The 23,052-nt window shown below is 38.1% G+C and overlaps 5 protein-coding genes across 11 annotated transcripts; 3 read left to right on the top strand and 2 right to left on the bottom strand.

The window, feature by feature from the left end:
* Nucleotides 1-953: 953 nt before the first annotated feature.
* On the bottom strand, nt 954-4,737 carry LOC126607236 (protein trichome birefringence-like 16). 5 transcript variants are annotated; one of them, XM_050274773.1, is made up of 7 exons: nt 4,544-4,736; nt 4,304-4,469; nt 3,894-4,045; nt 3,585-3,782; nt 3,037-3,249; nt 2,730-2,931; nt 954-2,231 (listed from the first exon to the last, which is right to left on the bottom strand). In XM_050274773.1, the coding sequence occupies exons 3-7, from the start codon at nt 4,042-4,044 to the stop codon at nt 1,403-1,405; spliced, it is 1,593 nt and encodes a 530-aa protein (XP_050130730.1). In that variant the 5' UTR covers nt 4,045; nt 4,304-4,469; nt 4,544-4,736; the 3' UTR covers nt 954-1,402. The 5 variants fall into 5 exon arrangements, with proteins under 5 accessions (XP_050130730.1, XP_050130721.1, XP_050130746.1 ...); XM_050274764.1 differs by having other exon boundaries at nt 4,304-4,455; XM_050274789.1 differs by lacking the exon at nt 4,304-4,469 and having other exon boundaries at nt 2,730-2,925; nt 4,544-4,737.
* A 2,401-nt stretch (nt 4,738-7,138) lies between these two features.
* On the top strand, nt 7,139-10,003 carry LOC126607228 (methylthioribose-1-phosphate isomerase-like). Its single transcript, XM_050274750.1, has 10 exons — nt 7,139-7,275; nt 7,363-7,470; nt 7,599-7,654; nt 7,742-7,900; nt 7,981-8,080; nt 8,199-8,341; nt 8,470-8,575; nt 8,914-9,052; nt 9,135-9,403; nt 9,485-10,003. The coding sequence occupies exons 1-10, from the start codon at nt 7,183-7,185 to the stop codon at nt 9,563-9,565; spliced, it is 1,254 nt and encodes a 417-aa protein (XP_050130707.1). The 5' UTR covers nt 7,139-7,182; the 3' UTR covers nt 9,566-10,003.
* A 1,497-nt stretch (nt 10,004-11,500) lies between these two features.
* On the top strand, nt 11,501-16,496 carry LOC126607216 (ATP-dependent DNA helicase Q-like 3). The gene is made up of 19 exons (XM_050274743.1): nt 11,501-11,844; nt 11,984-12,094; nt 12,229-12,236; nt 12,332-12,415; nt 12,540-12,680; nt 12,792-12,826; nt 13,166-13,249; nt 13,406-13,494; nt 13,613-13,765; nt 13,870-13,966; nt 14,161-14,164; nt 14,297-14,446; nt 14,542-14,634; nt 14,717-14,782; nt 14,876-15,009; nt 15,118-15,209; nt 15,319-15,443; nt 15,534-15,640; nt 15,780-16,496. The coding sequence occupies exons 1-19, from the start codon at nt 11,691-11,693 to the stop codon at nt 16,234-16,236; spliced, it is 2,184 nt and encodes a 727-aa protein (XP_050130700.1). The 5' UTR covers nt 11,501-11,690; the 3' UTR covers nt 16,237-16,496.
* On the bottom strand, nt 16,301-20,726 carry LOC126607205 (protein STRICTOSIDINE SYNTHASE-LIKE 4-like). 3 transcript variants are annotated; one of them, XM_050274726.1, is made up of 6 exons: nt 20,438-20,726; nt 20,009-20,221; nt 19,260-19,327; nt 17,295-17,531; nt 16,916-17,033; nt 16,301-16,793 (listed from the first exon to the last, which is right to left on the bottom strand). In XM_050274726.1, exons 1-6 carry the CDS (start codon nt 20,585-20,587, stop codon nt 16,521-16,523), a joined length of 1,059 nt encoding a protein of 352 aa, XP_050130683.1. In that variant the 5' UTR covers nt 20,588-20,726; the 3' UTR covers nt 16,301-16,520. The 3 variants fall into 3 exon arrangements, with proteins under 3 accessions (XP_050130683.1, XP_050130672.1, XP_050130690.1); XM_050274715.1 differs by having other exon boundaries at nt 16,916-17,048; nt 20,438-20,721; XM_050274733.1 differs by having other exon boundaries at nt 16,916-17,048; nt 20,316-20,463.
* Nucleotides 20,727-21,667: 941 nt separating this feature from the next.
* On the top strand, nt 21,668-22,481 carry LOC126607198 (uncharacterized). Its single transcript, XM_050274701.1, has one exon. The coding sequence runs from the start codon at nt 21,806-21,808 to the stop codon at nt 22,253-22,255; it is 450 nt and encodes a 149-aa protein (XP_050130658.1). The 5' UTR covers nt 21,668-21,805; the 3' UTR covers nt 22,256-22,481.
* Nucleotides 22,482-23,052: the final 571 nt, after the last annotated feature.

Here is a 23,052-nt window from a genome sequence, read left to right as displayed (position 1 = left end):
GCTTTTCCTTTTTTTGAATATTTAGAGCGTTTTTTGCTTTTCGATGCGCTCGAAAACCAGCTGGCGAAACGACGAATGGAAAATCGACGCGTGGAGGATCCCGGGGCGTTTGGATCTGGTGTTTCGCGGAGGACGCTGTGGCGCATGTTTGGCGCGTTGGAATGCGCGGGTATTGGTTGGAAGATTGAGTGCGTTGGTGAATGAGAAGCACATGATCGTGGCTTTTGGACAGGAAGGTTAATCTGGATTTTATGGGTGCTTACGTGGGTGATCAAGTGGGTAGAGGGTGGGATTGATTAGGACATGGATCCTTTTTTTCCCTAAAAAATATTAAGACAACGACACGTGGAGCGTTGAGGTGACGCCATGTGGTATGTAATAGTAAGTTAGTGGGCTGTCTATAAAAGTAAGATGGGAAGATTTTGACATAATAAACTTTTATCAACATTAATCAATATCTTAAAAAGTTGAAAAAACAAAGAATCAATATCTTAATTAGTAAATAAGTTGAATTCTTAAAGTTTTGATAAATATTTTAATAAAATGGGAGAAATGTATGAGAAAATTTAAAAAATAATGATTTCTTACCTATTTTATGGATGAGTTAAAACAAAATAGAGGACAAGTCGTATTTTTTTCATAATATCGATTTATTTTCTTAATATATAGGATGGTTGCCTAATTTTACAAATTCAGTATCATCATTGTTAAGTTTGATCAATTTAATCTACTTTCAGTGATGAACTGTCGTATGCACTTGAGTTTGAGTTTGCATTCTTGTAGTTTAGATTATTTTGAAGTAAATTATCCCTTATATCGAAAACACAATAAATTATTGAATAATTTCAGTTTCTTTGGTTTGCTTCTTGTGCTTGACTGTTCGTTTTCAATATTCTCAAGGGATCAGATGAATGCATACAAAAGCAACAAAATTCCCATAGAAAATGCCGATGGAAGATTAAAAAGCTGTATATATTCGACTATTTGGAATTTGACATTACAAAATATTCATGACTTGAAAATCTCATTCTTTCAATCCTGAATCTCTAATCCTACCTCCCTCTGCAGAATATCTGAAATCTCGCAGCCTCAATCTCGGGGGTTAAGCAAACTAACCAAAACTGAAGCGAAGGTATCGATCAACGAAGATAAAAACCTACAACAAGAGATAAACATAGGACACCACAGGAACTGGGATTCACATTGTCCACATAATGTTGTGGTCGGTGAATCATCTGGTCGCCATTTTCTCCAGCAATCAAAGTCTGCGCCCAACTTCAATGTAGAACTTCGCCGGTGACATCTCCCCTTCTTTGGGATAGAGGCCTTCAGCCCTTGACCTGAACCATGGAGCCGTTTTGAGGTGTTTAAGAAAAACTTCACTGGTATCAATTACATTGGACTAGATTTGTGCAAAAAGAATTTCATTCCATGTATCTGGAACACCAGGTAAACACCAATGCAGACAATCTTGCACGCCTGGTTTCGCTGTTATGCTGAATCGGGACATATGACCCTCATCCCTAACCTGGGATAGAGCTGTTATATCCAAGAGCTTAACCCCTGTTCCCTTCGCTGCACCTGCAGCATCTGTGTCACTAGACACGTCTTGCAATACTTCCTTTCCTATTGACATAGGAGTGGTGTTGTCACAGCTTCCTCCTGTGTTCCATTCACCACCTACAAAATGCCTCGGCGAGATGGTCCGGTAGAAAGCTTTGAGACCTGGGTATTTTGGGAGCTGGGAGTTCACCCAATTAATGATACTGTGGACTGTCACGTTCTTGGCCTTCCAAATCACAGCTATCTTCCTGTCAGTGTTCGGCACACCCCCAAGATGCATTACCCAGCGGTTAGCTTTAAGCTTTCCACGATTCCAGTGGTGCCCAGTATTGAGGACCAGGACGTTAAGTTTATGAATATATTGGCGCAAGAATGCGGGTGGCCTATCAAGGTGCATGGCATAATCAGTGGCTGGGTTTGAAGGATCAATAGGCTCCAGATCACAGAGGGTTGATGACCAGTAATAGAGGATGGTAGTGTTGGTGCTTGGGAACCGATATGCCCACCCACCAGGGCGGAGATCACCACGCGCTTGGACTATCCCGTATTCTGGCCCCACATCTATAACATCATGCCTCTCCTTACCACCTGTGATCATGCACATTAACGACTGGAACTGCTGTCGGCCCAATGAATCTCCAACAAAAGCTAGAGTTTTGTGTTGCATCCTGAATACAATAATACAATACTCACATTATCACAGTATGTCAGGCTATAGTCGCTATGACAAATAAAGAAGAAAAATAAGCAAATAAATCACCCAAAGTGATTAAAACCTAAAGAAAAAAAGGTTAAAAACTTAAATTCTTCAAATAGATGAACGGACAAGAGAAACTAAAATGCAAGGTATCTTATGAGGTGTCCATTATTTGGAAAGTGCTGCAAGCCTTAGCAAGGTCAAGTGTAGAAACACTAATGGTCTATGAAGCCACCGAATCCTCGATTGATACTTATGTGTACGAAATAAGAGATCTACTAACTAAAACAACATAACTTGTTCGTTAACTTGAGCGCAGAATGGATTGCATCTATAGGAGAAACAAGCATTATAGATCAGATTTATGCATACGAGGGGGCTAAGGTCACATCAGACCAGATCCAATAAAAAAGATAGTATTAATATGAAACCTTGCAATCGAAACTGTTTAATTTTAACATTTTAATACCTTTTCAAGAACTTAGAGCCTTCAAATTCTTCCATTTGGCAATCTTTGGGCTGCCATGAAACCTTCTCATAGGCAAAATCCGTGCGCTGTGTCTTCCGGCAAGACCACATACTTGACAGCCATTGCTTACAGCCATGCCCAGAATACAGAGGCTTCTTATGGTCCACAACCCATTTTCCTTTCGCATAATTGCAGACTGGAGCTATCGTCAGATAAACGACAATCAGTAATATAATCACGAAAGCTAACAAATAACAAATTGGTCTAGGTAGATTCTTTTATGGCATAACTTAAAAGAGATTATTACCTGGAGTTTGCGTGTGTGTTGTCAACTTGTCAACTGAGGTATTTGCATACGTAGAACCTAATGATGTCCCTATCTCCCCATTTTGCTTTTGTACATCTGCATTATTTTCCTCTGCTTTTTCTTTCTGTCTTACATCAACGGCCTTGCCATCTATTTCTGCTTCCTGAACTTGTTTATGTTTTTCTCTTTCTTTTGACACACTTGTTAAAATCCCTGCACCATAATAACATACAATTCAAGTCCATATTATTACTTGATGTTTAAAGCATATAGATGACATGTTGACAAGAGAAATAGAATTACAGGGATGAATGTCAACATTTGAACATGTCTGTACAAAAAGAAAAACAAGATAGTAACATCATAACAAGATAATTTTAAGAGAATACTTGATTTGGCACAACACCACCATGCTACTCTAGTAAACACAACAGTTTGAATTACAAGACGTACGACAACTTAAGATATACAATCAGAAAACCAACATATCAATCACAAACTCTTCACAAGGATCTAACTCCAAGAACACAAAGGAAAACAATACTTACCATTCTTCTCAACCTGGTTTGATGCTATGTCACTACTAATCTCTTCACTTTTATCAGAGTTTTGTTCAGAGTCTGGTGGAGCTCCTAGTCGTAAATCTTCTTTTACAGTATCCTTTTGGACAAATGTTGCTACCCCTTTGCCCACATCTATTTCTTGTTCTAAAGGTACAGTGTTATCTACAAAATCATCAGTTATCTCTGCACCGAACACCAAATGAAAAGTACGAATAAGCTATTGAGTATTGACAGAAAACCAACAGCGTTTTGTCTAAAGGAAAAGAAATGCACTACTAAAGTGTAGAGACAAACCTGGACCCAAATGCAAACGGGTTTGGGGCGGTACCAAGTTAGTAAGAATCGGGGTTTTCTTCCATCCCCATATAAGAATGGTAGTGCACAAGAGAACAATGGTAACAAGAGAGAGGTGTTTACCCTTCAGTCCATAAAAGCATCCTTTCATTCTACATCCACAATACAAAGATCATACAAGCATGTTAGAACTTAAAAACATCATACAACTTTACACAGTTTCCCGGTATCAAAAATGTGTCTGCTCAATACAAATCACAAGATAGCAATGAACAACTCCGTCTATCGACATGGATTCGCTCTACTACCGCACGAAAAACACGCATCGAATCGATGAAAGAGCCTAAGATTCAATGCATCATAAATTAACGGTTTAAATTGACAAACAGTAATCCAACAAGCTCCCCCACCTCAAACAAATTGAATGCAGAAACAAAATCCTAGCATATGAAGGCTTAAGCAATCATGGGTTTGTCCTAAATTATACAAAACTTCGAATTCGAAGCTGAAACAGTAGCATTTCTCCAATGGAAAACCCCCGGATCTGAAAAGGGTTCGTTTCCTGCATACAAGTAGCTAAATTGGGGAAAAAAATACAAATTAAAGCTTGAAACTTTAGCTGAATCTGAGAAGAAGACAGACCGGATTACCTGAGACGAAAACCGCCCAAAAACGCCAGCAATTCTTCCCAGAAACCGGATTTACCGAATTGAGAAAGCTAAGTGAAAATTTGTGGAGAAAATGGAAAGACGTGTGAGAAATTTGTTAGGAGAAAAAAAGGGGGAAATGGAAAGTCTGGTAGTTTGGTGGGAGGGCTGGGGATTTGACGGAACGCGTTGAGGCGCATTACAGTTGAGGAAAGAAATCGTTACGGATTATTCAAACACTATGCGCGTCGACAACTGTTTTTTTTAATTTTTTTTTCAATTAAATTATATAGTTTTGTGTTTAAATTAGAATAAAATCTTCTTTTTCTGCTACTAAATAAAATTATTCGTTACCAATTCATAGAACGTTATTCTTATGATCAGAATTGTTTATATTATAAATCATTTTATAAAGTCGCTTCTGCATAAAATTAAATTAAAACTAAGATCGTTTAGTAATCGAACTGTATAAAAATAGATGAATGAAATTACTAAAAGCATTATGAATCTTCTATTTATTTGGTACAATATATTGACTAAGCAATCTAGTTTTAATTCATTTTTTGTAGAGGATATTTATATAATAATTCATAATTTGAACGGTTTTAATTATAAATACAATGTTCTGTAATACAAATATGAAGAATTTTGAATAAAAATTTATACGTATCCTTAAGTAATTAAATATTATTTTTTGAGAGATGAAGAAAAAAAACATTGTTTTGGTCGTTATATTTATTTTCTAAATGAAGAAAAAACTTTTGTTAATCGGTGAGGTTTGACGACACAATGACTTTTGACTTGTGACCATCATTTTCTTTCACGAGAGTACGTCAGTTTCTTACATAAAACATTTTTAATAATCTAAATTTTTCTTTTTATTTTTTTATTATTTTAGGACATATTTGTTTTGTTATTTTAAGACATATTTATTTACAAAACTTGAGAATTAAAATTATTTTGATTTTTGAGTTGTCTATGTTTATTAAAATAATACAAAGAACGGAAATCAGTTCGGTTCTAAATTTTTCATGAAAATAAAAAAAATATTAACATTCTATTAAAATTTGTAATTAAATATCTAAATATCAGAAATCAAATCAACTCTAAATTCTTCCATTCCTTTCTTATTCCTCCTTGAAGGAACTTTTTCTTACAAAAACTGTAATTTTTTAAAGAAGAAAAGTAGTCAAAACTACAATAGTATTCAAAATGGTACAGCCAAATATGATCATTTTCTGACCCATATTTTTCACACAAAAATATTAGTTGATTTTTTTTTTAATAAACGATATTATCTACATCAAGGAAGTAAATGAGTGGCTAAGACCCAACAAATATATAAAATAATAATTGATGAAATACGTAAAAGAAATAAACGTAGTCACTTAGTACTATGGTCTAATGATATTCCTCTTCACTTGTAAGTAAGAGGTTTTAGATTCGATTTTCGTCAAAAACGAAATTGAACCACATTATTGCTAGCTCATTGTGAGGCTAAGCCCACCTCCTCTCTGATAATATTATTTATTAAAAAAAAAGTGAAAAGTGAAATTCATAATATATACTTAGGACCACTTGACAAGTCACATTCACCGTCTCTTGATACTGGACAAATCACTTAAACTATACTTTTTCTCACTCGAATATTTTCTTGGCTTGTGCCTCTTTAACATTGACCTTTTTAAGAGTGGTTTGGTACTGTTGATTGGCTGATGGAGAGCTGATACTTCTCGTGAAACTATTGTTTCTTTGTTTTTTTCAAAAAGAGAGGCAACTGTGGCAGACCACGGTTAACCATCCTTATTTAGAGTAAAAAAGACTTATAGAGTCATTTCAGCTTATCTCTGACCACAAGTTTGATTTCCATACTTTTGATTTCCATACCGACAACCAATCAATAAGTTACATGTCCTATTTTAGATCTCGAATATTGGGATTAGATTTTGAGCCAAAGATAACTGGTTTTGAGTTCCAAACTAATTATGTCACGAGTCCTAAGTTGCGGTCTCAATTCAAGAGGAGCACGAACTTGTGAGTCTTGCTTATGTAAAAAATATTTTTATCAATAAACGTTTGTGAGTCTTGCTTATGTAAAAAAACATTTTTATCAATAAAAGTTTTTCATTTTAGAAAAAAAAACACTTAAACTAATGAAAATTGTTTAAAAACTTTGAGTTTTAACGATAAAGATAAAATAAATGGTGAAGTAAATAGTACAAGAATTGACTTTTTAATGTAAAAATATGATTTTTCATAAAAATAAATAATACTGAGAGTTTTTCGTTAAATTTCTCTTTATTTATAAATACGCATTTTTAGTATTTCTAAAAGCATTTCTAGACAATAATCTTTAAAGTCGCATGCCAAACGGTCCCTAGTTTTGTAAAAAATGATACAACCTTTAAAAATCGGACAATGATTGTCTGCCATTCCATTTTCGGTGTCTTTCCGTGCCCTCCTGTTTTGTGTGGTCACGGTTAAGCCACATTAACATTTTATATTATTTTTTTATAGAGATAATAAGATAAAAATAAATAATAATATAAAATGTTGACGTGATTTAACCGTAACCACACAAACAGGAGGGCACGGAAGGGTATGGTGGGCAGACAATCTTGTCCTTAAAAATCACATGCCAAATGGGCCCTAAATTTTGTAGTATTGGGCCCGTTCCACAGAAAAAGAAGAAGGGGGAGAGAGAGGCTGACCGGAAGCAGAAGCAGCACCGTCAGGTAACGTTAAATTTTCCTCCTCCCATTCCTTCTTCTACCACTGAAAACCCTAAAACTCTAACGCAATTGGAAACGTCGTCGTACTAGGCTCAGCTGGAAATGGCCCCTAATTCGGAGTTCACAGACGGTACCCCAGCGCCCAACTCCCTCCAGGCCATTTGCTACAAGCGTGGCTCCCTTCAGCTACTCGATCAGGTCTCTCTCTCTCTCTCTCTCTCTCTTTAAGAATTCAATTGTATTTATTTGTTTTTTTTATGGGATTAAGCTCTCTCTCAGTGAAAAAATGGTTGAATTTAACTATTAGGTTTGTGGGTTTTGAACAGACGAAGCTCCCATTGCAAAGTACGTATTTGGATATCCGGGACTCCACAGATGGATGGTGAAAGACTGAAGCTTTGATCCTTCCAAGTGCTATGAATTTTTAGTTTTCTGGTTTTGCGAATTGGGTTCTTGTTTTCTTTTTCAGGCACGCAATCAAAGATATGGTGGTGCGCGGCGCACCCGCCATTGCTATCGCGGCGGCTCTCTCATTGGCTGTGGAAATTTTTAACTTGGAGGATTTCAATGGAACCCCCGACGAAGCGTTCTCTTTCATTGTCATGAAATTGGAGTACCTTGTCTCCAGGTTAAGCATGTTAATTGTAGTTTTCAAGTTTTGAATTGTGGAATTGATGCGGCATTCTGATTGTGTGGTGTCCATTTTAGCCGACCAACTGCTGTCAATCTTTCGGATGCTGCAGCTAAACTGAAGCAAATTGCATCCGAAGTTGCCACTACTACTTCGGACGCAAGCAAAGTGTTTGAGGTGCTGTATCCTTCGAAATCTGAAACATTACTTTTCTTGTGGTTTGATTTTGGCCCTAAGAATCTATTTGATAATGCTATTGATCCGTTGTACTTGCTTTGTTTGCTCAATTTGATAGGCTTACATAGAAGCTTCCGAAATCATGCTCAAGGACGATGTAGCCTCAAACAAGGCTATTGGATCTCATGGAGCAAATTTTATTCAACACCTGCTGGGAAACTCTAAGAACATTTCTATGTTGACCCATTGCAACACTGGCAGGTATTTTCCCGCGAAAGCATACTTGATGATTTGGTTATTTACATTGAACAAACAAAGGGTGGTTTTACAATATACACTGAATTTTTTGTATTGGTTTTGTCTGACCGTGATATGTTTTGTAAATGCAGTCTAGCAACAGCTGGTTATGGTACTGCTCTTGGTGTCATCCGTTCACTTCATACCGAAGGAGTGTTAGAAAGGGCCTATTGTACAGAGACACGTCCATTCAACCAAGTGAGTGTCTACTCTTTAGGTGTTCAAGTTTTTCTTGGCATCAAACATTCTCCACAGAATTTCGTGATATTCACATATGTTAAGTGTTGATATTAGTTAAACAAAGTGGTCTTGAGAGTGGTAGCATGCTGTTGATTGAAGTCGGGTGAAAGTATCATTGGGATATAGTATTACATCTGAACATGGTTGGAAGCCTGCATTGGTGTTATATTTAGCCACCCTTGTGGTGTAAATGTCAGGTCATTGAGCTGATAGTTGTATTTATCTACTCACTTAAGTGAAAGTATTCAAAATGCGTTACTGAATGTTATTGATACACGATTATAAATCAATTACAGGGATCCAGACTCACAGCATTTGAGTTGGTGCATGATAACATACCGGGCACTCTTATAGCAGATTCTGCTGCAGCTGCATTAATGAAATTTGGACGTGTGAATGCTGTAGTTGTTGGAGCAGATCGTGTGGCTACAAATGGTATTTGAAATGGAATCTACCACTCATCTGCTTTAGCATTCTATTCATATGGAGGTTTGTGTAACTGATTTACTTAATTCAGGTGACACCGCTAACAAGATTGGAACCTACAGTCTTGCCGTAAGTGCAAAGCACCATAACATTCCATTTTTCGTGGCTGCACCACTCACTTCCATCGACTTATCTCTTTCCTCCGGGGAAGAGATAATAATAGAGGAGAGATCCCCAAAGGAATTGTTGAACACACACGGAGGGCTCGGGGAACAAGTTGCTGCATCTGGAATTGCTGTCTGGAACCCAGCTTTCGATGTTACACCTGCCAATTTAATAACCGGTATCATAACCGAGAAGGTATACTCACTCATCTCTATGTGATATAATCAATTAGAGCCTATTGTGTTTGAATGTGATGACCTTGTGTTCACTTAGCAGGGTGTTATTACCAAAAAGGGCACTGATGCTTTCGACATCAAGGGTTTTGTTCAGAAGGCAGCCGTGCAGTCCGGTGCATAACGGAGCCTTCTGGCATTGGATGAAATATTCCCCGAGGTGGTGACTGTTAGTGCTGTGTTACGTAATATGAAGAGAGCTATGTGCTATATATGTCGAATAATGGGGAGAATCGGTCTTACTCCAAGTGATGACTGTTCTCCCAAAATGTAAGCAGGCCATTTTTATGGTATCATTGGTAGATGTAATAAGTAGAAATTTTATAGTAAATAAGGGAAGTAGGTGAGAAGATTTGGAGGAAAATTCATATAGTTTTCTTGGGACTTCGTCCATGAATGTGAATGTTTTCTCGGTCGCTCCATCCTCGGCCGATCCCGAAAGTTTGTGTAAGCATCTAGTGGTTTTTGAGACTATTTAAGTACCCTGAGCAATACAATATTTATGGGCTTCATATGGGATGTTTGTAGAGCAATCATCAATAAGAAGTTTCTTGGGGATCAAGCATCACGTTTTTGTTACATAAGTAGACTAAATTGATTGAAGGGTGAACAAATTATTAAGAAATTCACACTCGCACCGGACTTCGAGTGTAAGAGAAGATGCACTTAACTACTTGAGCTACAAAACTGTAGTGCAAATTTTCATGAAGTTCGCCCTCTTCGTTCGGTAGAGACTAGTTCACACCTTTGAGCAAACATTGGTTAACTCAACCCTAACAACTCCCAAGACAAAGTTAGTCCATCACTAAAACATAATAACCGGAGGAAAAGAAAATTATAGCCCGTCCTGTTGAAAATTACTGATTCCGCCCTTGACTACAACATCACATGTGTCTAAGGGTTAAAAATTCATGTGTGTCGTTAATTAACGTGACATGAGCGTATAACTGGGTCATAATAAAACTGCTAGGGTGCATTTGTTTGGCCTCATTAAATGGGACTGGACTGGACTGGACTGGACTACAGTCCCATGTTTGACAGGTGCTGGGACTAAGTTAAGTGAGACTAAAGGGGATTCGTGTGGACTAGAGGCCTCCTTAAAGGTTCTTAGCGAGGCCTTCCCCAACCATAGGACTTGCTAAAACCGGCTTCTTCTTCCTCCCTGCGAGCCCCTCTGAGAGTTATGGGCTTCTTAATTTTGGATTTCGATGGGATTTAATTAAGATCTGTAGACTATCCCTAGCAAGCTGCTTCGCTTCGCCATGGTCATCATCCTCTAAAATATTGAATCTCATATTTCCCACCACCAACATCAACCACAAAAAATCCCCCATCTCATATTTCCCACCACCAACCATCACCCGCAAAAAATCCCCAATCTCATATTTCCTATCGTCACCAACGCCATGGACAAGCCATCCGAGAAGCTCCAGAACCTCAAGTCGCTGAATTCTCTGCTGCTCAAGGAAACCAAGGACCGCCAGGAGCAGGTGGAGTCGCTGGTGCAGGGCAAGGCAGATTTGGAGTTCGAGCTGAGTCGATTCCGCCGTGGAGAATGAGCTGCTTGTGAGTGAGTTGAGTGAGTAGAGCAAGGAAAATGTTGGGTTAAAGTTGGAGAAGAGTGTTTGTGGTGTTTTTGTTTTGACCCAGATGGAGCAAATGATGTGAGATAAAGTTTGAGATTGAGAGGGCGATGAGTAGAGAGATGGTGAAATTATGAAGTTAATGAGGGAAGTGGAGCAGCTTGCTGGTGGACTCGAGATCGAGAAGGGAAGCTGAGAGAGAGATTATGTGAAGAAATTAATAATAAATTAATTTCGACAATAAACTACAGTATTATTTTTATTATCATACTTGTTAATCCGACACTGCACCAAATGCTTCACTAAGTTAGTCCAGCTTAATCTAGTATAAGCTATTCCAACTTAGTCCCTGAAGCTAATCTAGTCCGAGACAGTCTGGTGCAACAAACGCCCCCTAATAGATTGTGAATTTGGGCCGGGCTCCGGTTCGGCCCAATATTTAGGCCCATAATATCGACCTCTTCCTCTCACTTCCCCTCACAAGGCTTGCTTCGCGAATGACGACCAGCTTCTTCTGTAATCTGTGAAATGCAGAGAAAAAGGTCTTCATCCGATACAAGTATCCAAGCAATTAGCTTTTCCAAGGGTTAAGGGATAACAGTTCATCGAATTTCAATTGGGTGGTGTTTGGAGACAGGGATAACCGAGCAGGTGAAAAAACGAAATATGAAGAAATCGCCATTGCCGTTGCAGAATGCAAGCGGCAGTAGCAAGAATCGGAGTTTGGAGAAGGAAGCTCTGGTGAAGCTGCTGAGGTGGCATTTTGGGCATCCTGAATTCAGAGGGAAGCAATTGGAAGCCATTGAAGCTGTTCTATCAGGTATATTATGTGTATTTTAATTACATTTTACTCAGTGCGGTAGGGATTGCTTGTTTGGTTGCTGAGAAAATGCGGGAAAATATTTACAGCTGACTTTGGAAAAACCCCATTTTTTGTTTTTGTGTTTTGTGGGTTGCAGGGAGAGATTGCTTTTGTCTTATGCCCACTGGTGGCGGGAAATCCATGTGTTATCAGATACCGGCTCTCGCCAAAAAAACTGGAATCGTGCTTGTTGTCTGTCCTTTAATAGGTGAATTGTGTGCAAATTTGTGTGTGTGTGTGTGTGTGTGTAAGTGCATTACATATCATGCTTGATGTTTTACATGTTTTAGCAAATGAAAATGTTGAACTTGACTCGAATTTTCTTTTGCATTTTGTGTACAGCCTTGATGGTAGGTAGGCCTATGATTGCTCTCGGTCGAATTTAGGTAACTTTCATGCTCTGAGAATTGAGTGTGGGATTTTGGTATGTTTCTTATTTGACCAGGAAAACCAAGTGATGGCATTGAAGGAGAAAGGAATTTCTGCAGAGTATCTCTCCTCGACTCAGACAACCCAAACCAAAACTAAGGTAGACTTCGGGTTTATGACGTCTTTCTTGCTTTGCATCAAAATGACTTCCGCTGGGATCAAAAAATATTGGAGCCTATGTATTTATGCATGAGAATATTGATGTCTCTCTTTTGCATTTTAAGATTCATGAAGACCTTGACTCTGGAAAACCATCTCTGAGGCTGCTTTATGTGACCCCCGAATTGATAGCAACATCTGGATTTATGACGAAGCTGACAAAGATTCACACGAGAGGGTTGTTGAATCTCATTGCCATAGATGAGGTGTGACGCTAGATTGTTTTTGTACCGATAACCAGTGTATGTGAATGTTTGAGTTTCCTTGACATTTTTTCAGCTTTTGTTTAAGTTACATCTGTTTTTCAAAAATTTCAGGCACATTGCATCTCTTCATGGGGCCACGATTTCAGGTTTGTAATAGATATATTGTCTCTTCCACATTTACTATTTATTATGTTTGATCCACGCAATTGGGGGATTATAAATCATCAGAAACTCTTAAGTGAATGCGATAAGAAAAGCAAAACTGTCTAAGAACCTTACTAGTGGTAGTAAAAATCAAATGCCAGCATAAGCCTAATCCCTATCAGATATACTGTTAGATTTCATGACCTATTTAAGTCAACTTCCCTATCATTAGTATTCGAATAAAGTGAGAATGAAGCGCTACAATGTTGATCTATACGCCATAGAAACTCTGACATGCTTTCTTTTGGTTCTCTGTCTCCTTAATTGCTGTATTGAAATAGGCCTAGCTACCGTAAGCTGTCATCTCTAAGGAGCCACCTCCCAGGTGTACCAATATTGGCTCTAACAGCTACAGCCGTTCCTAAGTGAGTCTTTTGTCACACTCTGCATAGAAAATTAGCTCGTCTTTACCATTTATTTTTTAATTCATCTGTAGATTTATAGAGCAGTATTTCTTCTTTTTAAAGTGAGAGGAACTGGCTAATTATATTCTTTGATCATCAAATTCTTTTGTTGTGCAGAGTTCAGATGGATGTGATAGAGTCCTTATGCCTTCATAATCCATTAACCCTAAGATCTTCTTTCAATCGTCCTAATATACATTATGAAGGTTCACCCTGCGTCTATGACTTGATTCAGATCCTGTTTTGTATTGTCTTTTGGCTAATATTTATTACCTCGCATCACATGCATATAGACAAATCTGACCAGATTTCTCTATAATGCAGTTCGATACAAAGATCTTTTAGATGATGTCTATGCTGATCTGTCTGGTGTGCTAAAATCTAGCGGAGATGTTTGTGCAATTGTTTATTGCCTTGAACGTACAATGTGTGACGAGTTGTCTGCTCATCTATCACAGAGTGGAATTTCATGTGCTGGTAAATCAAATTTTTTGGCATTGTAAATTAACTGCTCCTATACCTTTGTGTTTTTATTCACATATAATGTATATAATTCTTAGTGTTTCTTTTGCTTCTTTCAGCTTATCATGCAGGGTTGAATGATAAGTTACGAAGTTCTGTCCTAGATAATTGGATTTCCTCTAAGATACAAGTTGTCGTGGCGACGGTGGCTTTTGGGTATGATTGTATATATAAATTAAACCTTTGTTTTTTGTTTTTCTTTCTTTTGGGTGTGTGGGTGAGGGGAATTCATCTTATTGCTCCCAGCTCATGATTGTGATTGTGATGTCCTTGCCTCTTTGTCTTTTATATATGCGTTTGGAGCTTATTCCGGTGCATGGACAGTAATTGTGCTTTTGGTGTCCCTTTAGGATGGTATGAAACTGAATTACCATTTATTTAAAAGAACTCTTACAATAATTTTTTGTTTTGTTTTTCTTCTCTCCGTGTTGGAGATAATGTTTACCAGATCTGATGTGCCTTTGATGGCTTGTGGTTAATTTTAAGGGCATAGATAGAAGAGATGTCAGAATTGTTTGTCATTTTAATATTCCCAAGTCAATGGAATCCTTCTACCAAGAGTCGGGTAGAGCTGGTCGTGATCAACAACTCTCCAGAAGCCTTTTGTACTATGGAATTGATGATTGCAAAAAAATGGTTGGTTAGATAAGACTGCCTACTAGCAACTCCGATGCTGGTCTATACTTGGTTTCATTGTTCACTTCATTTTGTTTTTCAAATTATTTTTGTAGAAATTTATTCTAAGCAATGCTGATAACAAGAAGTCAAAGGCCTCAAACTCGCGGGAAGAGTTGTCAAAGAAAACTCTGACCGACTTCCAGCAGGTAAAGGCAATAATTGTTTTATGTCTGTGAATGAACTCTTTATGAATATTGTTTATTGGAATCTGATTTCAAAAACATGCAGATGGTCGAGTATTGTGAGGGTTCTGGATGTCGTAGAAAAAAGATTCTTGAGACTTTTGGTGAACAGGTAGTATAACCTAGTGAAACTTTTGCTTCATTGTACTTTAGAGTGCAAGATCAGTGCTCCAAAAGAGCTACGTACTGATATCATTCGAAACAGGTACCTGCATCACTATGTAAGAAAACTTGTGATGCCTGTAAACATCCAAACCTAGTGTCCAAGTATTTAGAGGAGCTCACAACTACTTGTGTCGCCCGGCAAAAATTTGGTTCATCTCGAATTTTTATGAGCAGGTGCTCTCTTTTTACATAGTCCTGATATTTGATTTTTTTTATTAGCAGGTCTAAGGTTCATTGACTAGTAACTCCGGTTGCTTATTCATTAACGTCTGTCAATTTCAGCTCCTCAGATGTGATAAATGAAGATCAAACCTCTGAATTCTGGAATCGCGATGATGAAGAATGTTCTGAGGAGGACATATCTGATTCCGATGGTATATTTTTTACAACATAGTTCTCCTTTTACTTCTTTTGGGAGAGAAAAGGGGGATTTAAAGAACACTGCAAGTTTATGTCTTATTCATTGTATTTGTCAAATCGCAGATGGTCTTGCTGCCAAGAACCTTTCCAGGTCAAAGTTGCCAGCAAAGTTGGGATTCAATGAAAAGATTGAGTGCTTGCAGCGTTTAGAAGAAAGATATTACAAGGATAAATCTTCTGATACGCAGGTTCGATCTGATTATTTTTTGCAGTTTTTTTGTTATTATTTAATTTTATCTTTTCCCGTGAATACCTATTATTGCCCAATTTGATGACAGATGAATAAACCCGACAAGAATGCTATATCTGATACGCTGAGGAAAGCAAGCAAGCAAAGATTACAAACTGCTCTCAAGCAGGGTCAGCAGCGGCTTGGGAACTTAGCGTAAGCTTTTATTGGTGTCTGATGTATTATATCGTTATATGCAACAAACCAGTTAAATCACTTGAGATTTTAAATTCTCTCGCAACTATGGAATATCCTTCGATCTGTAGGTTCTAAAAGTTGACAATCTTCTGTGCAGGATTGAAGTGGAAAAATCGGCCTCTTTCCTCGAAAATGAGTGTTACAACAAGTATAAGAAAACTGGGAAATCATTCTATTATTCTCAAGTGGCAAGTACGGTGCGGTGGTTATCAACTGCAGATTCAACTGCCTTAACTAATCGCCTTGGAACCATTAACTGTTCCCCAGCGGATAATGCTCTCCCCGAAACAGAACCTCCTGCAACAACATCACCTTTGGTGGATGGACCAACAGAAGCTCCCAGCGGTGACTCCCACAACAGTGTTAGATCAGAACATTCTGTAGCTGTGTCACCAACGGAAAGTGCTTCCCCAAGTATAACTCTTCCATCAATTCCATCCTTCTCAGAGTTCATCAACACCAGAAAGGCAAAAGACCTCAGCTCAAGCGCGTCGGAAAAGCAGTCACCAAACGGAGTTAAAGAGAAAGGGTTGAAGAAAATGCGATTGCATTAGGTTGAATGTCTTGGTTTTATGCATTCGTACCGATTTATGCTGGGCACAAAGAAAAAGTTGAGGAGACGATGTAAATCTACTTTTGTTTATTTCTAGATTGGATCGCGGGAATTACATATTCGATACTCTGTTCTACCTTGATATAAATGCTATTTCTTGCTGAAACAGCATTCAGAATCTGATTACCTAAAAACAAGCATGGCTTATGCGATTCGGGGACGAAAAAGTCAAGAAAAACCAGTTCTTCATTCTTCCTACAAGCTTCTTATTCACTCTGATTCATATTATGCATCTTTCAGTGGTAGCTTGCCAATGAAGTTAGTATTCAGGCTTCCCAAGTAAAGATGATCCTCAAACTCCAAAGCATTCGTCACAAAGGATATTACGCTTCCATCAGGATCCATAAGTTTCTTGATAATCTTGCCGTCAGCTGCCACATTCACCGCCATCGCTTCTGTTCGCATTCCGCTCACTAGTTCAGTCAGTTTCCGTGACGCTGCTACTAGGTGCTTGGCTGCTTTGGAGGTGTGCACAAACTCAAACCCTTCCCTAGTCAACTGCGTCATTCATGCACACATCATAAAAACACGTATGACATACGAATATTGTTTGAACTGTTACATCAACAAAAGCCACGTAAGATATATGAACACTATCTGAACAGTTAGGATTGTATTACCTGAAGTAGAGCAATCCAAAAAGACCCATCTGGAGCAAGATTGATGTTGTCAGGTCCACCAGGAAGATTCTCAACGAAGATCTCTGTCTTCCCTTTGTTCTTTCCCTCCAGCCAATGCCTTAAACACCTAAATCTAAGCATGCACATGCTTTAATTGGTTGCCACGCACTTTTCTTATCGATAATGTTATTTAGACACATAAGATTGCTGACACACTCTCAAACACAGGTGCGCCGTACAATTATGTATGAGACCCATCTGTATAATTGTTTTAGAGTCGAGTGTGTCTACAACGTGGTCAGCATTGTGTGTCGAAATAGCATTACTTTATTCTTATCCAAAATATAGAGTGAGAAAGAAGTGTTACATCAAAACTTACTTCCAAGTTTCACAGACCACCAGATAATCTTGGTCTTTTGAAACTGCAACACCATTAGCAAATCCCAAGTGATCAAGTAGGATTGAAGTCTCTCCGGATGATGGATCATACTTGAGCAGCTGCCCATGGGGCTTTGCCTCTAGCATGTCAAGATACCAATCATGGAGACCAAATTTGGTGCTTGCAACACTAAAATATAGACTACCATCTGGTCCCTCAATCACATCATCTGCAAATCTGATTGTCTTTAACATGTAAGTTAAAACTTCAGGAAACATCAACATATGTTCATTTACTGGGCCTGTGTTTTTAGTTTTGAGAAATGTTAGTGTTTTTAGTTTTGAGAAATGTTAGGAACAGTCGATACATAACTAGAGAGATGACCTGAAGCAACAAACAAGAACCAGTGAATTCAATGTTTTTAGTACTAAACATAGCTAAATATGTCCAATACTAAGTTTCATTGTGCGACAATTCTATACACACATGAGCTAATTTTGGCCATTGATGATTGTAGGATCCGCAAAGTAAAATAGCCAAAGATCAGTTATCTATGTATTCGTACAAGAAATGTTAAGACCAATCGCGTATGCACATGTGACCTAATTCCGACCATTTATAATTGTGAAACCTATAAAATAAGAATAGTCTGAACACGTAAAACGACTAATCTTAGCACCACTAAAGTATTTTCCAACTCGTGCTAACATTTTGGACTATTTTGGGATAAGAACCACATGCATATGGCAGAATTGTGGACCCATGAGTCCTTTGGACCATATTGTTAAACTCTAGCTCCATGAAATATACAGGTGGAATAATTCTTGGTTGGACATGGTCTCTACTGAATCATGTTTTTTTCATTTCCCTTTAGTTGAAAGGAAAAAACAGTACCAAACTTTGATGGCAACAGTCATGGATTCATCTTACAAACCAACAAACCATGATGTTTGTATGACATTTCGCAATCGGTCCCAATATTAAGAAATAGATTCCTTTCTTTATAGTTTTATTATACTAGATCAGTTTAAATGAAATGAATTAAATAATAAATTGTTAGATTCGGAAAAACTTATACATAAAAACACATTACTGATCAAGATATTACGTGACAGTTCGTTTCACATAAGTCATTCTTTTAATAAAGTGTCTAATAACCAAGCAGAAGCAGTGCAAGTCCCCATTTGATGGAAACATATCTCCAAATCCGAACCATCTGGATCCTGCGGATCTCCCTACCATCACTCACCTCCCCCTCCCCCTCCCCCTCCCCCTCCCACCCCAATTCCAACTCCATAATTCTTCGACCTTCAACCCCTCTCATTCTCTTCTTCTTTCTTTCTTTCTCTGCGGTTTTGCTTCTCCGATGGCCGCCAGAGTAGAAGATAACGATGTTGAGGAGAAAGAATGAGAAGGTTGAAAGAAAAGATTATTTGGTTCACATGATCTGGAGAGGACCCATTTCGTGAGGAAACTGCCACACCTCACATATGTAATAAGATGACCTTATTAGTAATGTTCTGGTGGTGTCACATCAGAATTGTATTGGGCGTGGGTTGCACATGGATGTTGTTTTCCAAGTGAACACATTGCTTTCCAGTCATTTTCCACAGTTGGATGGAATCACTGACTACCTATTCATCTAGTTTTTACTTTTCACCTCGAGAGTAAATCTTTGCCTCGGGAGAAATATTCAGCGATTGCTCGAGGAAAATGATTTTCACGCTTTTATTTTTCTGGCTCTCGATAACTTGTTTATATGTATTACATACAATTTTAACTTTTTTGCATGTGAAAAATTTCAAATGTTTTACGATGAATAACGGATCAAATATATAAATTTTAGTTCTCCAATTGAATAGATGACGCATTGAAATAGGTGATTTTTCAAGACATTCCCTCCAAACTAACATGCAATAGCATATGGTAGTTTAGGATAGATTGTGTACGGGAAAGTAGTCTTACCTTATTTTGGACCCATTAACATGTGAAGTGAGAACAGTCACACCAGCTTCAGTAATCTTCAGCAAACCCTACACATACAAGGGGCAACAATCAAAATTCAGGATTGGAATGTAGATTCTTATGAGTAATCAGCGATTTACGGTTTAAACGGTTTACTCTCTCTTTATCTCACTCATTAGGTGAATCATTGTGATAAGTTAGAAGTCTCGTGAGTGAGATAGTGTAAGCGGAGAGTTAAGGTTTAAAAGGTTTGCTCTATCACTATATCTCACTTATTATGTGACTGAGCGTGTTAAGTGAGCAGTGGGTGAGTCAGAATTTTAGCCTAGAAGGGTCCAAAGTCTCAATCTGAAACACTCTCCTAATTTTACAAAAATTACTATGTTGTGTAGTGAGCAACCGGCCACTGTCGTCTGGAGTTTGCTATGGTCCCATCATCTTCTTCTTTAAACATAAACCCCAAGTTTCTTTGACTTTCTTCATCTCTCCCTTCTCCTCAAAACTCACGAGCAAGCCACCAATATCAAATCTAACTTGATGAAACAAATTAAACTAAAAACATCGGATTTGGGCCCTGACTCCTATGGAGAAAATGACAGGATTAACCTGGAACTATCGTGGTCCCTTCATGACTCCGCCTTTGTGAGCGAGAACGAAAAAGTTATGTGATAAGCAAGATTGAGAGATAAATAAATCTCTGGGTGCATATATTTTTTCTCCATTTTTCGGTCAGAATGTTATGCTATTACCTGATCAGTATCACATGCAACAAGATCACCATCTTTTGTGAATGTGATTCCAAGAACTGTATCAGTATTCACCTTCTTCCAGTTTTCCCAACTCCCATTTTTGTGAAGCCTTTTGATCCAACCATCTCTGGTTGCTGTATAGAGTGTGCCATCCTTATCCACATCAACATCTTCCGGTTCCAGAAGCACACCATCCCCAAGTTTAATCACTTTCTACATAAACCCAAAAAAATAATAAAAATCAGAAACAAACACCATGGTTACAAGTATATACTTCAAACAAAAAGCTCGCGGCCCGTCTGCTAACCATTTCATTTTCGATGCTTCAGTTTTGTTACCATACAGTTACGAAAACTGAGAACAAAATGGTTGTGAAACGGCCAGCTAGAGCTTTCCGTTTGAGAACTGAAACCGAAATGATTGTGAAACCTGTAATATGTTGTTTTGGGGAAGGTGGGAAGGTGGAGGGAGGTGAAGTGCATCTGGAGATATTGGGGAGAAGTAGATTTGGAGAGAGAAGGCAACCAAACATGCCAACAGAAAGCCAGAAAATGGAGTGAGCAAATGTTTGAGAGCCATGAGGTCTGTCTGGTATTTCTCCAAGAATATTGCGATAAGGATGATAAGGTGGGGATTATGTTCTGTGCGGCTTCATCTTTTTTATGCGAAACAAAACTGCAGTTGTCAGGATAATGCTATAGACAGGGAAAGCCAGTCACTCATTGCTTTTTCTCACATAAACTTGCATGCCAAACAAGACTTTAGGGTTAAACATACCAGATTTTTTAGTATATTTCGGAGTTTTTAACTATTAAATTATAGTAAATATCTAATGACGATATTTTATCGGCTAAAAACTTTAGAATGTAAAAATACTCTGAAGGAAGAACAATAATGTTCCGAATACGATAATTGCGCAATTCTAAAATTCTACTTTTCATTTAATCATGGATTCATGGTGAGTAAGAACAGGGATTGCTCTTGACCAAAAAAGAAATGGTAGTTACCAAAATTATGGCCATGAGTCTCATAAATTTCCCATGACCCATTTTCCACCTAATGTCACAGAATGATGAAAAACCCAATTTAGGCCCCGGCTAAATAGTAAGAAAATCCGTTTCCAAAAAAAAACAAAAACAAAAAAGTAAGAAAATCCATGACACAACCCCTAATTTATAGAAACAATTTAATCTTTTATGTAACGGAAAGCTTGGTATAGCAGTATTTGAAACCAATATATATTGACACGTAAAAATAATATGTGATTGATTAAAAATATCGCTACATTAGACTTGCAGAGAAAATTTTTATTGTGACCTGAATATGGGTGGTACATCACATGTTATTATATAAGTGATGAGAAATTTTAGTTTTTAAGTTATTAACTTTTTAACATACATATCTCACCATTTGTATAGTGGCACTTTTTAACATACATATCTCACCATTTGTATAGTGACACGTGGTGTACCATCTCGTGTACCGGTGACGTTGAAAAATCTCTCAAGATTTTTCAGTGTGACTGGTACAGGGATGGTATATCACGTGTCATTATACAAATGGTAAGATATGTGTGCTAAAAAGACTTAAAAAATAAAATTTCACATCTTCTATTAAAATACGTGATGTAGCGCTTGTGTTATTGTCCCAACTAACAATTTCTCGAGATTCGCGTTGTTGGTTGGTTTCCCACACACATCTACATAACATAGACCTCCACGCTCTCTCCTCTGTTCCAAAAAAATAGAGATAAAACACAGAGAGAGAGAGAGAGAGTTCAATGTTCTGCTACGTTCCATGGCTATAACAGGCACAGACTCCCAGCACCAAACCTCATCTAAACCATCCCCAGTTCCTCCACCAGTCGAAGTCCAGTGCGTAAAATGCCACTCCTGCGGGTTCACAGAGGATTGCACCCCAGCCTACATCTCCCGCGTCCGAGACCGCTACCAGGGCCGTTGGATTTGCGGGCTCTGCGTCGAGGCGGTGAAAGACGAACTGGTGCGATCAGATAGGCTCATCTCCACAGAGGAAGCCCTGAACCGCCACATCAACTTCTGCAAAAAGTTCCGGTCGCAGAAAGAAACAGAGCACCCCATCTTCGCCATGGGTCGGATTTTCCGGCGGAGCTTGGATACTCCGAGAGCCCTGAGGTCAAATTCCGGTAGTAACCTCGGAGAAGTGGAAAGGGTTCGCCGGCCGCCGCTTGTTCGATCGGGAAGTTGCTTCCCTTCTCTGTCTAGGTGAAAATGGTAAAAAACAGAGGATTAAAAGGTAAATATGTGAAACAGAGGAACTCTGTTTTTTACTTGGATACAGTAATAAATTGGGACTTAGGTAATTTTGGGTCGGTTTTTCTTGCTTTAATTGGGATTATTAGTATCATTGTTTTTTTTTTTCTAGAATTTTATGTACATATTTCATGGGTTTATGTTCTCTTTCATCTAATTTAAATTGTTTATGTATTTAACAACCGTCGTCCATGAAATTTGAACTCAGACCTCCTTCGACAAGATAGAGATCGATGAATTTTTTAATTATTGGGTTTGGGAGATTAATGGAAATAAATCTAGACCTCCTCTATGCATGCACCTCACTAAACCTTCCATTTTTATGGTGTTTAATTGCTAATTAGCGGTGGTTTAGTGACTAATTAGCTGGTTCTGATCTGTTTTAGTTGAGTGTAATATTGGCTTATTTGGAGCAAGAAAAAGGTAAGAAAATAGAAGCACAAAACGAAATTGCTGAGAAATTTCCTATAGACAATGTTGTTTGATCCAACAAAAAAACACAACCACCGAGTTCATTCGTTAGCAAACTTACATGAAACTGAGACGTTAAATTAGCGGTATTTCAAACACAGTTGTATGAATTGGTTTGAGACATGAAACGATTTTGTTTCGTACGAGTAAGTCCGTCTCATTTGTCGCACTTGTAGCAAAACATTTGTCCCTCCCAAGTATGAACACTTGAAATATAAATCCAGTACGACAAAATAAAGAGAGAGTGTGGGGGACAGGTGGAATGGCACCGACTCTAGTAAC

This window comes from Malus sylvestris, chromosome 2 (genome assembly GCF_916048215.2).
Source record: "Malus sylvestris chromosome 2, drMalSylv7.2, whole genome shotgun sequence".
In the NCBI taxonomy this organism is placed as follows: Eukaryota; Viridiplantae; Streptophyta; class Magnoliopsida; order Rosales; family Rosaceae; genus Malus; species Malus sylvestris.
Note: the sequence above shows the minus strand (reverse complement) of the source record. Positions and strands in the feature narration are given on the sequence as shown.

What these genes read in the sequence shown, in the direction of transcription:
- LOC126607236 (XM_050274781.1), bottom strand. Translation starts at nt 4,044, where the DNA reads ATGAAAGGATGCTTTTATGGACTGAAGGGTAAACACCTCTCTCTTGTT. An exon ending in AAACCAGGTTGAGAAGAATG is followed by an intron (nt 3,250 to 3,584) that starts GTAAGTATTGTT and finishes ATTATGGTGCAG; the next exon opens with GGATTTTAACAAGTGTGTCA. An exon ending in GGCTCTAAGTTCTTGAAAAG is followed by an intron (nt 2,232 to 2,729) that starts GTATTAAAATGT and finishes TATTGTATTCAG; the next exon opens with GATGCAACACAAAACTCTAG.
- LOC126607228 (XM_050274750.1), top strand. Translation starts at nt 7,183, where the DNA reads ATGGGCCCTAAATTTTGTAGTATTGGGCCCGTTCCACAGAAAAAGAAG. An exon ending in TTGGAGTACCTTGTCTCCAG is followed by an intron (nt 7,901 to 7,980) that starts GTTAAGCATGTT and finishes TGTCCATTTTAG; the next exon opens with CCGACCAACTGCTGTCAATC. An exon ending in AGATCGTGTGGCTACAAATG is followed by an intron (nt 9,053 to 9,134) that starts GTATTTGAAATG and finishes TACTTAATTCAG; the next exon opens with GTGACACCGCTAACAAGATT.
- LOC126607216 (XM_050274743.1), top strand. Translation starts at nt 11,691, where the DNA reads ATGAAGAAATCGCCATTGCCGTTGCAGAATGCAAGCGGCAGTAGCAAG. An exon ending in TCCTAATATACATTATGAAG is followed by an intron (nt 13,495 to 13,612) that starts GTTCACCCTGCG and finishes TCTATAATGCAG; the next exon opens with TTCGATACAAAGATCTTTTA. An exon ending in ATAAATCTTCTGATACGCAG is followed by an intron (nt 15,444 to 15,533) that starts GTTCGATCTGAT and finishes ATTTGATGACAG; the next exon opens with ATGAATAAACCCGACAAGAA.
- LOC126607205 (XM_050274715.1), bottom strand. Translation starts at nt 20,587, where the DNA reads ATGGCTCTCAAACATTTGCTCACTCCATTTTCTGGCTTTCTGTTGGCA. An exon ending in CCCAAAACAACATATTACAG is followed by an intron (nt 20,222 to 20,437) that starts GTTTCACAATCA and finishes GGGTTTATGTAG; the next exon opens with AAAGTGATTAAACTTGGGGA. An exon ending in TTGCATGTGATACTGATCAG is followed by an intron (nt 19,328 to 20,008) that starts GTAATAGCATAA and finishes TTGTATGTGTAG; the next exon opens with GGTTTGCTGAAGATTACTGA.
- LOC126607198 (XM_050274701.1), top strand. Translation starts at nt 21,806, where the DNA reads ATGGCTATAACAGGCACAGACTCCCAGCACCAAACCTCATCTAAACCA.